Below are 11,973 nucleotides of genomic sequence, written 5' to 3'. Positions count from 1 at the left end.
CACACACACACACACACACACACACACACACACACACACACACACACACACACACAAACACACACACGCACGCACGCACGCACGCACACGCACGCACGCACGCACGCACGTGGGAGCCCCCCCCCCCACACACACACACACGAGCGCGCGCTCTTGAGCATGCACACGCGTGCACGCTCACCGTTGCGCGCAAAAGGCAGTCTTCACCCACCAGCTCCCCTGCTCACCACACCCAGGTCCGCGAGAAGATCGAGCTGAGCGGCCGCGACGCACGCTGGGAGTTCCTCAAGGGCCCTCTGTTTGGCCGCACAAACTACATGGCGGAGATCTGCGGTGCCCTGGCGGAGATGGTGGAGGTGGTGGACGACTTCTTCAAATTCCTGGGGCCGGAGCTGAAGGCAGTCACAGGTCGGTTGACCGCGTGTTGACCGAGTCCTGGATGTGAAATCCACGCTGCTCGCAAGGGCTGCATGGGTTTGGAAATGTCCAACTTCAAGCCTAGTTTCAGCTGCCAGCATTCTAGCGGCCTTTTCTTGCATGTATTGCCGCCCTCAAAATTGGGGCCAACCACCCCGCGCCAACCAAGGGGACACGAAGGGCATCGATGATGTCATCGAGCGCGTTCAGCTGATGGTGGAACCCGTTGAGACGGCGCTGTTCAACGTGTTTGACATCGCCCACGCAAGTCAATGGCGCGCGCTGCGGCAGCGGTTTTACCAGGACAACGAGGAGGTCAAGGCCGCCACGGTGGGCAGGGCAAGGGACGTGGAGAGCAGATGTGGATCAAAGCTGATCCACATCTGATCCTGCTGAGGCTGTGCGATTTGATTGGGAGAGCAGGGTGCCAATTAACTCGTGTCAGTCAGGAACGTCGTTTGCTCAAGAGTGCGCTGCAACCTTCGCAATGGGGGTCGGCTGCTGTTTGATGAGCTAGAGGCTTGCGGCTTCCGCAAGAAGTCTTGACACTCTGACGTATTGCGGCCCGCACTCCCCCCCTCCTTGCAGCGCGAGCTGATTGACACCAGCTTCCGCAAGCTGCGCAGCGCAGAGGGCGCCTTCGAGCTGCTGTCCAACTTCCGCAGCATCGAGAGTCGCGGCGCGATCCAGCAGCAGATGATGAACAAGCTGGTGGATATTCTGGAGCAGTTCCACAGGGAGATCGGCGCAGCGCAGGTGAGAGGCCGGGCAGCCAAGTGCATGGATCTAGCAGGGCTCGTTCCACTGCCGTTAGCCGCATGCGACAGGTGCGTGTGCCACGCACGCTTGGGTGGCAGGGGTGAGGGCAACGGGGGTTTGTGTTGGGGAAGTGGTGGTCGGCGGGTGTTGGCATCAAACGGCAAGAGGATGAGGATGCGATTTGATGTGAGGGGGGAGCAGTGAGGCAAGTGCTTGTCTGAGAGCAATATTTTCCCACCATGTTAACCCCATTGTGCAGGAGGTGTTTGAGCGGTGCAAGGCCAACCCTCCCGTGCCCCGCAACCAGCCGCCAGTGGCAGGTGGAAGGGCGACATGCCGTGCTGCTGCCTCATCTGCTTCCAGGGTCGTGTCCATGCTGCTTAGCCATCGGTCGCTCCCTCGTTCGTTTGAGCCCTACATACGTGTAGTGATAGACAACAATTGGGCGGGATTTTGAGCATTCTCTGTGCGAAACATACACCACCTCCCTCAGGCGCCATACAGTGGAGCCACCTGCTCCTGACCCGTGTCAAGCAGACCATGGCCAAGCTGCAAGTTGCGGAGCCGGACGGCGCTTGGTGCGAGCACACAGTTGGGCAACAGGTGCGTGCGAGGCAGCTAGGAAAGGGTGGCTGGTCAAAACTGGTGACACAACATAGACCCAACAAAGGCATGCCGTTTACACGTGTGCATGCTTGCGCTGCATTTACAAGCATTGAGACCGGCCCCGCCTCTCGCTTCAGGTGCATGACGGCTACACGGCCCTGGCGCGCTGCGTGATGCGCTTCGAGAAGGCCACCTTTGCCGCCTGGCACGACGGAGCCGACGCTGTGGCCATGGCCCACCTGAAGCAGCCCATCCTGGTCAAGGACCCAGCCACAGGTGATCCAGGCGCTGCGACCTGGGGTTGACTCCTGCCACAAAGTCAACAGGACTTCCGTTATGCCAAGCGGCGCAGGGCGATCTGATGAGGGATCACTCCAACATGCGTAATCAAGGCAGACTTGTTCGGAGTGTAAAGTACCCCGATTGTCCATTGCTCCTCCTGTGCAGGCCACGTGACGGTCAACTTCCACCCTGACCTGCACCAGCTTATGCTGGAGGCTCGATACCTCGACAGGCAGCGCTTCCCCATACCGCCGATCGCGCTCCAGGTCGGCCGCTGGCGGCCGAATGCATGCCTTCTGGGAGCCTGTAATGAGCGCCGCAAATTGGGCGCCCTGGTGTCAGGTAGCTTTGTAGCCTTGCCACGACCTTGCTGCCCCGAGCTTGCCGCCCACCACCCGCAGCCCGCATCGCCGAAGCACCCCGCGCCGTGCTCCCTGCTCACCCACCACCGCAGGTGGCGCTGCAGGAGGAGGAATACCGCCGGTGGACAGAGGCCCTCGAGGGGCTGCTGGAGGAGTATGACAAGGTGGGGGATGATGGATTAGGAATTGCATAAGAATTGTTACAGTGATGATATGATGACAAGGTGGACGAGGGCGGCTGCGCTTCGCACAGCCAGCGTAGCCCCCCGCCTGGCCGCCCGCGACGAGGGCCCCGCGTCTCGTGAACTCGCCAAGGCGGCGCTGCACTCGAGACACGCTCTCACGTGTGGGTGGGGTGGGGGCCCCTGCCGGGCCCCACTGTGTGTGCGGCAGGTGGTCGGCGCCCTCAGCGACGCAGAGCGCGATCTCTTGTCAGCCAAGCTCGCCGCCCTGGCGCATGGCCTGGAGCCCGGGCTCGTCCGCCTCAACTGGAACAGTCGCGGCATTGACGACTTTGTGGGCAAGGCGGGCGCGGCGGTGCACGAGTTCCGGGGCGTCGTCAACCAGGTGGGGGTGGGGCCGGCCGCGCTTTACGAATCAGGCGCATCGGAACCGAGGGTTGGGGGGCCGGGGCTGCACGGCACAGGGGACCAGAATAGTTAGGGGTTTTGGAGGCTGGGCTTTGTTTAAGCAACGTGGGACCCAGGGTCCGGCTACACACGCAGGTGGGGGTGCACAAAATCAGCGATGTCCCGTGCACCCTTGAATCCTCCCCCCTCAGGTGTCCAAGAACGCAGCAATCCTGGAGAAGGCCGTGGGGGCAATCGCGTCCACCCAGCTGGTGGCGGAGGTGCCCCAAGGTACCGCACAGCAACCGCCTGCCGCGCTGCCCCAAGCAAGCTCCTGCTCGAGGCAACGTGCCGCGTGCTTGGGGGCGTGGCTGCCGTATAATTCCCTGTGGCAGGTTGTACCCATGTGGCGCGTGCGGAATGGTGCGACACCCTTCTTTTGCAGGGTCTGAGGTGCCTGAGCTACAGGAGTTTTACGAGGGCATGGAGCAGGCGCGATCGGCAGTGGTGGAGGTGGCCGTCAAGAAGTACCGCTCCCTCACACCCATCCTCTGCAAGGTGCGTGCGCCTGCTAGTGAGCTGGTGGGGTATGATGGAGTGTGTGACTGTGCGTGAGGGGTCGGGGAGGATGTGAATTTGCACACGCGCGTATGTGTTTGTGTGTGTGTGTATGAATTGTGCGTGCATGTGTGCGTGCCGTGTGTGCATGTGTGGGTGCGTGGGGGCGCGCATTCTATCTCTCTCCCCCTCCCCATTCCTATGTACCTCACAGATCCTGGGTGACTTGGCTTTGCGAATAGAAGGCTGTGCTGTGTGTGCTGTGACAGTCGATGCGCCGGCATGCTCTGTGCTGGAATGATTGCCCCTCAGTGCCTATCACACCCCTTTTTTTGTCCCCCCATACCCTTTGCAGTTGGAGGAGCTGGTGGCTGGCACCAACAACGGCCGCTCCCCCCAGCTGGCGGGCTACTACAGCTTCTGGGAGCAGGCCGTTTTCAACGCCCTGGCCGTCATGCTGCTGCGCGGCCTCGACCGCCTGCACACAATGTTTGGGCCAGCTGCCAAGCAGCCCCTCTTCAGGGTGAGCCCGGCTTGCCGCGCCCTCACTCCCCCTTGATCACAGCAAGCGCCGTTCCCTCCGCTCCGGCAAGCACCTTGGGAGGGAGCTGCGGAGGCAGCCTCGCAGACCCAGTTGCACTATTTGGTAGTGCTGAGCCCCATAAACCAAGGCATCAATGCGTGCCACGCCGCATCGTGCTTACAGCTCAAGACGTCGCTCCAGAACGCCGAGGTGGTGGTGCAGCCGCCAGTCAAGGAGACCACAAAGCTGCTCACCAGCTACGTCAAGAACGTCGCAGAGAGCTGCAGGTGCGGGCGGCGGCGGCAGGTTTTGCAACCTTGTGCAAAAACGTCGCCCACAGCATAGTGCTCCCCTTCATTGGCCGCCGGCCTCGAGGCGCCTCGTTGCCCTGCCGCACCGTTTTCCGCCGCCCGCCGCGTCGCAGGGAGTTTGTGCGCTGGATGGACGGCACGTGCGTCGAGATGCCGGACCAGCGGCCGCAGGGCGAGACGGAGGGCGAGCCGTTGGTGATGACGTACAACACGGAGGTGCTGCGCATCCAGCAGGTGTGCTTTGCTGCACGAACCAGACGCACTGGGAACACCGCATCCGTGCGACTGCGCCAGCGGACGGGGCAGCAGGCGTCCCTGTGCCTTGGACCGCCGCCGCTGCGAGCACGGTGCTCCCACGTCGCTTCAGTGCCCGATCGCCATGCTGCGCGGTCCATACCTTTGGGTGCGGCCTGTATCTGGCCATGTATGCACCTGAACGCCGTGCATGCACCTGAATACGTGCGCGCACGCAGGTGATGGCGTCTGCGGTGCAGGTGCACCAGGACATCACCAAGTCCGGCCAGCGCATCTCCCGCCACCTGGAGGCGTGGCGCCGCTGGGGCGACATCTGGAAGACCGACAAGGCCGCGCTGCTGGACAAGTTCAAGGCCAAGGCACCCGGCTGCGCGGCGTTCGTGGAGAAGTTCACGCTGTTCAAAAAGGTGCGGCTCAAGGGGTAGTGGCCAAGGGCGGGCCTGCCGCAAAAGCGCACGCGCATCTGCACGTGCGTTGACGATCGCGGGTGTTTTGGTGGTGTCACGGTTGGCTATGTTTCATGTAGCGAGCAGCCAAGGCAAAGGGGGTGCTCCGCTGACAAGATTGGCTGGATGAAGATCCTGCTGCTCGCACTCTACGATGCATATCCCCGCTGCAGCAAGCTGACTACTTCTGGGAGCAGGCGCGCGACGCCGACATGGGGTTCGTGCGCGTCGCGGGCGCCGCCCTCGGCCTGAGCGTCCACGAGGAGTGCCTGCAGTGGACGCGCGCGCTGGCGGCCGCGATGCGCGAGGTGGACGAGGCGGCGGCGGCGGCGCTGCGGGCCAAGATGGCGGCGATGGACGAGGCGCTGGCGCGGGTGAGAGCGGCGGGAGGCCGGGCTGGGCACAGCCCCCTGCCGTGCTGGGCAAAGCGGGCCCTATTCTGAAGCTGGCAGCGGCAGCAAACGTCCACGTGCCGAAAGGCCACCATCCATCAAGGGGTCACGGGGGCGATGGCCCCTGGCAATGGCGGGGCCTCGGGATCCACATCAGCATCCTATGCTTCCCCCCTTCTGGAGCCATCTAGGCTCATGGGGTTGGACGTTTGAGCGTCGTAATTGCATGATTGTAGATCTGAGGTGGCTGCCATCACACCGATCAAAGTGTGCGTGCACGAAGGCCCCTGAGCACAGCCACGACCCCTGCACCCGGGGCGCGCGCCCCGCCCCGCGCTCCCGTGCCCCGCCAGGACCCCTCGACCCTAGACGAGCTCAAGGAGCTGCTGGGCGTGGTGGCGGCTGTGAGGGGCGAGGGCATGATGATGGAGCTGCGCTGCGCAGACCTGGAGGAGCGCTACCGCACGCGCCTGCTGTTCGCGGTGCGCGGGCTCCGCCAGATCCCTCTGGCCGGGGGCCATCGCCGGGGCAGCGCACCGGCGGGCGCCGGCCTGCAAGAAACAGCGCTGCATGTGGGTTTGCCTCCCGACTCGAGCCATCAGGAGGCAGCGTGTCAACTGCTAGCTGCGAGAGCCGTGTGCGGAGCCGGCAACCGGGTTAAACCCACGCTCGGCCCCAGGTGGGGGAGGCTGCGGCCGCCCAGTGCCGCGCCGACCTGGAGAGCGCCGCCCGCATCGCGGCGGAGTGGCGCGAGCTGTCGCAGCGCGCGGAGCAGCGCGACTGCGAGCTGGACGGCGTCAAGGGGCGCTTCAGCGAGACGACGCGCCACCAGGTCAGCGGTGCGGGGCATGGGGCGCTGGTTTTATGCTGGGACGCATAGGGCAGATTGCGGCTGTCGGCTGGCAGGGGCCTGGAAGTACAGCAAGTTGACCACGCTGGCTGCGTGTGCACAAAGCCCACCCTCTTTCCCGCAAGCGGCGGAGCCATGCGTGGCGTCGCGAGGCGCTCCTCTCACCTACCTCTCTGCTGCGACAGGTGGCCGAGTTCGCGGCAGAGACGCATGCCCTCGCTGAGAAGCTCAAGGCACAGGGCCCCGGAACGCCGGGTGTCGCGCTGGCAGCCGGGCTGGACCTCCTCCGCGCGTTCCAGCAGGTGCGACGGGCACGCAGCGGCGCAACCTCGCACTCCGCGCACCAGGAGCAGCCGCCGCTCGGCCCTTGAGTGGTACACGGTCGGACCCCGGAGCTGTGTTGCGCCGTCCTCGAGCTCACCCTTTATCCGCGGGTACGCGCGGGTTTGCAGGAGGCTGAGGTACTGGCGGCGCGGCGCGAGGCCCTGCGGCTGGCGGAGCAGCTGTTTGACATGGACGTCACCGCCTACCCCGTCCTGGCAGAGGTGCGCCGGGGGCTGATGTCTGGCCTGTTGCTGACGTCCTGCCTGCTCAGCTTCCCGGCGGAAAGCTCTGCTTTGCTGGCTGCACATTTGGTCTTGGGGTTGTGAGGGTGATGATGGGGGTGCGCGATTCAGCTGCGGCACAGTGTGAGTTGACCAGTTTCTATCTGCTATAAGGAGAGCTTGGACAACGGCAGCTCATCCCCTCTCTTTTTGCTGCACATTCCAAAACTGCAGGTGGAGGCCGAGCTGCGGCGGCTGGGGTCCGTGTATGGCATTTATGGGGAGTATGCGGACGCGGTGCGCCAGTACAGCGGGCAGCTGTGGAGCGAGCTGGACGTCGGCCGCATGGTTGACGGCATGCAGGAGGTGGGTCGCCCCTTGCGCAGACTTTGCTGTGGCAATGCCCAAGATTCTCCAGGATCAGCTGGGTTGTCGGTCTACTGTAAGCGCAATCGACCACTTTGGCACGGGGCGGTACATCTTGACAACCACCCAAACCTGCTCCTGACAGGGGTTGTGCTCCAACACTGAAGCCAACCTTACATCGCCGCCGCAGATCGCCGCCAAGCTGGGCCGCCTCCGCGGCGTGCGGGACATGCCCGTGTACGGCCTGGTGGAGTCCGAGGTTGCCGGCTTCCTGGAGAGCCTCCCCCTGATGCGCGAGCTCAAGGGCGACGCGCTGCGACCGCGCCACTGGCGCGCCCTGATGGCGGCGACGGGCCAGGAGTTCGAGATGGACCCGCGCACCTTCACGCTGGGCAACATGTTTGCCATGCAGCTGCACAGGGTGCGTGGCTGCCGCTTCGGCTGTGATTCATGCTTCATGAGGCGGCCGCATCTGATCACGGGTCATTGAAGGACCGGGGGCGCTCACAGCTGGCTAGGGTTTATTGCTAGGGGCCCTGAAATGCTCTGCTGCTCGTGGCTCGGAGGGTTTCAATCATCATTGAACCCGGAATGTTTCGAACCTCCGCCGACTCGGGCCCCGCTGCTGCCCTCCCCGCGCCGCGTCCAGTTTGGCGAGGACGTGGGCCGCATCACGTCTGCGGCCGCAAAGGAGCTGGTGATAGAGACCGAGCTGAAGAAGCTGGGGGACCTCTGGAAGGAGCAGCGCTTCAGCCTCCACAAATACACCAACGTGGGTGCCTAGTTTTCTGCTTGCGCGTGAAGAATCGCGCATCAGCCAAGAGAGTGCCACCTAGCCAGCGCCCCATGGGGTTATGGCGAGCGTCTGCCCTTGGGGCGCTCTGCCAAATCTTGAGCCCTGGTGTTTGCATTCATGCCAATCTCCATGACCACTCTGCAGAATGGCATGGACCGCGGCTGGGTCCTCAAGGGCGTGGACGAGGTGTCGCTGCTGCTGGAGGACATGGGGCTCAACCTGCAGGTGCTGCTGGTTGGGGGGCCAAGGGATCGGGTTTGTTGGGATGGGGTGTCGGGGTCGGGACGAGGCGGGTCTCAGGTCGATTTGTTGCAATCGAGGTTAGGTAAAGCTGCTCTTTAGGCCCAGGGCATCACATAAGCCCTATGCTCGAAGCCTAATTGAGCATGTAGATGCACCGCCCATTCTACCCACCCGGCCACCGCCTGCGGCGCCGCCGGCGCAGTCCATGGTGGCATCTCCATACGTGAGGCCGTTTGCGGAGGAGGTCCGCCAGTGGGAGCAGAAGCTCAGCCTCATCAGCGAGGCCATTGAGGTGAATGGGGCGGCTGTGAGTGCTGACACTGTTCCCCCCTTTGCACCAGGTGTCTGGCTCATCATCCTTTTTCGTGGGCGCACAAGCTTGCAATTGCCTGCATGTTGACTCACGCGCGTGCACGCACAAATGCGTGCGTATGCGCGCACACACACACACACACACACACACACACACACACACACACACACACACACACACATGCACCCCCGACACACACAGGTGTGGATGCTGGTGCAGCGCAAGTGGATGTACCTGGAGTCCATTTTTGTAGGCAGCGATGACATCCGCCACCAGCTACCACAGGAGGCAAAGCGCTTCGACACCATCGACAGGTGAGCCGGCTGGCTCGGGGCCCCGAGATAACAGCCAGCAACATTTCGTGATTTGATGGGCAAGCTGTACATGCCCAAAACAAGGCAGGGCAAGTCTGACAGATCACCTGCCATTCCCAAATCCAGGTCCTGGCTGTCAATCATGAACGACACGGCCAAAAACACTCTGGTGCTCGATGCCTGCAGCACGGACGGCAGGTGCGCGTGATGCAGCTATGTAACCTTTGCAAGCCCCTCTCACTGCGTGCTGCACGATGCTCTGCGTGTATCCCTGCGGTTGCTCCGCACCGCCGCCGCCGCCGAGGAGCTGCGCTCAAAGCTGCCGATAAGCAGACGCCCAAACTGCACCCCCCCCCCAGGCTGGACCAGCTGCGCGCGCTGTCGGAGCAGCTGGAGCTCTGCCAGAAGAGCCTGAGCGACTACCTGGACACCAAGCGCGCCGCCTTCCCGCGCTTCTACTTCATCAGCGACGACGAGCTGCTGGCCGTGCTCGGCACCAGCGACCCCACGAGCGTGCAGGAGCACATGCTGAAGCTCTTTGACAATGCTGCGTGTGAGCTTTGGGACGGGCACGGGGTTGCTGCGCTGGGCTGGGCGATTGTCGTGTGGGTGCCTTTGCAGCTTCCCCTGAAGGCCTAGTGGGTTGCTGACCCTGGCAGCAGCCCACTTGGCTGAGGTGTTGTCCTGCCAAGACCAGACGGCTGAGGCCACTGCCCTGCGCATGCGTGCCTGCCACACAGCCCTCAAGTTTGGGCGCGGCAACAAGAGCGTGGTTGGCATGACGTCATCGGAGGGGGAGTCGTTCGCCTTCAGGAGCGCCGTGGCTGTGGACGGGCCGGTGGAGGTGCGCGCCAAAATGCCATCGTGCTAGGGCACGCCAAGCACAACATAACCCCACCCAACACGCCTTCCTGCCCGTCAGATTAGCCTTCTTTGCCAGCCATCTGCATGAGATACCAAAAGCTTGCCTGCGGTCCTGTGCTCCTCAATGCACTACACAATCCCCATCGGTGTCTGAAGCACGTGTGCCACCCGCTCGCCGCTCCAGGCCTGGATGACGGGCGTGGAGGCCGAGATGCGCGCCACCCTGGCCGCGGTGATGAAGGAGGGCGTGTGGAACTACGCCAAGGCCTCGCGGTCGCGCTGGATCCTGGACAGCCTGGGCATGGTCACGCTGGCCGGCAGCCAGGTGGGTAGGCGGACGACCCACCCCATGACCCAGCCGGAATGCATCCGGACCTGATTCAGCATGCGGGCCTGCTTCAGCAGCGCCTGAAAAATCAAGCAGTGATTTTGATGTTACATACAGGGCATGAGCGCGGGCGCGAGCGACCCCTGCATGAGCTATCCTGCCGTGCCGCACGCCGGCCGCTGCCGACGGACGCCGCCGCAGGTGTGGTGGACCTGGGAGACGGAGGACGTGTTCCGCCGCGTGCGTGAGGGCGACAAGCACGCCATGAAGAACTTTGCAGCCAAGCTCACTGGCCAGCTGGGGGACCTCACGGCCATGGTGAGCGAGGTTGGGCTGCCCAGGTTTGGCTGCCAAGTGGCTGCACCCCAACGCCCATTCCCAGGTAATCCCCTTGCGGCTTCCAGCTACCGTTGTTGTTTTTAGCCAAACACAACGAGGAAACCGAAAACATCACTGGACCTACGCATCCGAGCATAAGTTGTGCCGGTTTCAATGCCCACTGCAGGTGCGCGGGGACCTGAACGGTGACGCCCGCCGCAAGGTCAACACGCTGGTCATCACGGACGTCCACGCGCGCGACATCGTAGACATGTTTGTGCGCGACAGCGTCATGGACGCGCGCGAGTTTGCGTGGGAGAGCCAGCTGCGGTTCTACTGGGACAGGGGCCTGGTGAGTGGGCCAGGTGACGCGGGGCGCGGGGCGCGAGGCGGCGTGCAGAAGGCCCTTGCACCTCGGCGGCGACAGGCCAATCTGTGTGAGCGGGGCACATGGAACAAACTGGTGGAAGGCGCCTGTGCCCTTCTGTTTTGCCGATCACAGCGCTGCGCTGCCCCATAATCCTGCTGTCTACACCTTTTTCTGCTGTGATGGCCCTCAGGACGACCTGATTGTGCGCCAGTGCACCGGCCTGTTCCGGTTCGGCTACGAGTACATGGGGCTCAACGGCCGCCTCGTCATCACGGCGCTGACGGACAGGTGTGAGGGCAAAAGGGGAAGGGAAACTCCCTGGCTTCAGCGCTGCTGGTTTGCTGCCCGCAACCTGGCAGCAAACCAGAGCGAGGCAGCCTGACCCGTGTACAAACTAGTCAGTTGGGTCAGGCCAACTGCCAGGTTTTACACTGCGCCTTTGCTCCCCTTCTGCCCTTTCCAGGTGCTATATGACGCTGACGACGGCCCTGACCTACAGGCTCGGCGGCGCCCCTGCGGGGCCGGCTGGCACGGGTGAGGGACGCAGTCGTGCCCCTGCGTTGCAGCAACACAAATCAGCTCGGCACGACCCCTTGCTGCGAATGCCCGCCCACACCTTGCTACATCTCCACTCCCAAGCATCCCCACACCATCCGTTCTCACTCCAAATCCCAATCTCCTGGCTCTCTCAAGCGTTGAACCCTCTGGCGCTGAACACAACCTTGCCCTTCGAAACAAACTGCAGGCAAGACCGAGACGGTCAAAGACCTGGCCAAGTCGCTAGCCGTGCTGTGCGTGGTGTTCAACTGCGGGGAGGGCCTGGACTACAAGGCCATGGGCTCCATATTTAGCGGCCTCGTGCAGTGCGGGGCGTGGGGCTGCTTCGACGAGTTCAACCGCATTGAGGCGGAGGTGGGCCGCGGCCAGGGCCCCGATGCGGCGGCGTGCACGAGCTTGGGGTCGGCTGAGGGTTCCAGGCGGAAGGACAAGCAAAGAGTGAAGCCGCTCCTGCTCTGCAAGACGCGGCCGCCATCTGCTCAAGAGCCTCTCTTGAAACCCCTTTCATGACCTGCACAAGCATCGTCGCCCACCTCCATGCGCACGAGCGCGCGGGCTCCCCCTGCCTCGCCCCCGAGCCCCATCCCGTTTCACCCCACACCCCCCCACCTCCCCTCTGCCCCCCCCC

At 63.5% G+C, this 11,973-nt stretch overlaps 1 protein-coding gene across 1 annotated transcript in view; it reads left to right on the top strand.

Annotated features, from left to right (window-relative positions):
• Nucleotides 1-11,855, top strand: part of MNEG_2840 (Dynein-1-alpha heavy chain, flagellar inner armI1 complex) — a gene marked incomplete at both ends in the record, with an annotated part of 14,983 nt that extends 3,128 nt beyond the window's left edge. The window contains 35 exons of the mRNA XM_014048679.1: nt 237-408; nt 587-747; nt 1,006-1,173; nt 1,436-1,496; nt 1,670-1,779; nt 1,920-2,058; nt 2,230-2,330; nt 2,519-2,590; nt 2,820-2,993; nt 3,208-3,286; nt 3,441-3,553; nt 3,909-4,076; nt 4,260-4,363; nt 4,501-4,621; nt 4,861-5,049; nt 5,262-5,462; nt 5,834-5,962; nt 6,160-6,312; nt 6,516-6,632; nt 6,783-6,875; nt 7,110-7,241; nt 7,432-7,662; nt 7,891-8,013; nt 8,182-8,262; nt 8,483-8,587; nt 8,795-8,907; nt 9,034-9,105; nt 9,267-9,460; nt 9,648-9,751; nt 9,956-10,096; nt 10,301-10,417; nt 10,605-10,769; nt 10,978-11,075; nt 11,251-11,321; nt 11,533-11,855. Of these exons, the coding sequence (XP_013904133.1) occupies nt 237-408; nt 587-747; nt 1,006-1,173; nt 1,436-1,496; nt 1,670-1,779; nt 1,920-2,058; nt 2,230-2,330; nt 2,519-2,590; nt 2,820-2,993; nt 3,208-3,286; nt 3,441-3,553; nt 3,909-4,076; nt 4,260-4,363; nt 4,501-4,621; nt 4,861-5,049; nt 5,262-5,462; nt 5,834-5,962; nt 6,160-6,312; nt 6,516-6,632; nt 6,783-6,875; nt 7,110-7,241; nt 7,432-7,662; nt 7,891-8,013; nt 8,182-8,262; nt 8,483-8,587; nt 8,795-8,907; nt 9,034-9,105; nt 9,267-9,460; nt 9,648-9,751; nt 9,956-10,096; nt 10,301-10,417; nt 10,605-10,769; nt 10,978-11,075; nt 11,251-11,321; nt 11,533-11,855 (4,695 nt within the window). The remainder of the gene's footprint in view (nt 1-236; nt 409-586; nt 748-1,005; nt 1,174-1,435; nt 1,497-1,669; nt 1,780-1,919; nt 2,059-2,229; nt 2,331-2,518; nt 2,591-2,819; nt 2,994-3,207; nt 3,287-3,440; nt 3,554-3,908; nt 4,077-4,259; nt 4,364-4,500; nt 4,622-4,860; nt 5,050-5,261; nt 5,463-5,833; nt 5,963-6,159; nt 6,313-6,515; nt 6,633-6,782; nt 6,876-7,109; nt 7,242-7,431; nt 7,663-7,890; nt 8,014-8,181; nt 8,263-8,482; nt 8,588-8,794; nt 8,908-9,033; nt 9,106-9,266; nt 9,461-9,647; nt 9,752-9,955; nt 10,097-10,300; nt 10,418-10,604; nt 10,770-10,977; nt 11,076-11,250; nt 11,322-11,532) is intronic.
• Between the last annotated feature and the right edge of the window lie 118 nt (nt 11,856-11,973).

This window comes from Monoraphidium neglectum (assembly GCF_000611645.1).
Source record: "Monoraphidium neglectum strain SAG 48.87 unplaced genomic scaffold scaffold00336, whole genome shotgun sequence".
Taxonomy (NCBI): domain Eukaryota; kingdom Viridiplantae; phylum Chlorophyta; class Chlorophyceae; order Sphaeropleales; family Selenastraceae; genus Monoraphidium; species Monoraphidium neglectum.
This window is presented reverse-complemented; position numbering and strand designations above follow the sequence as displayed.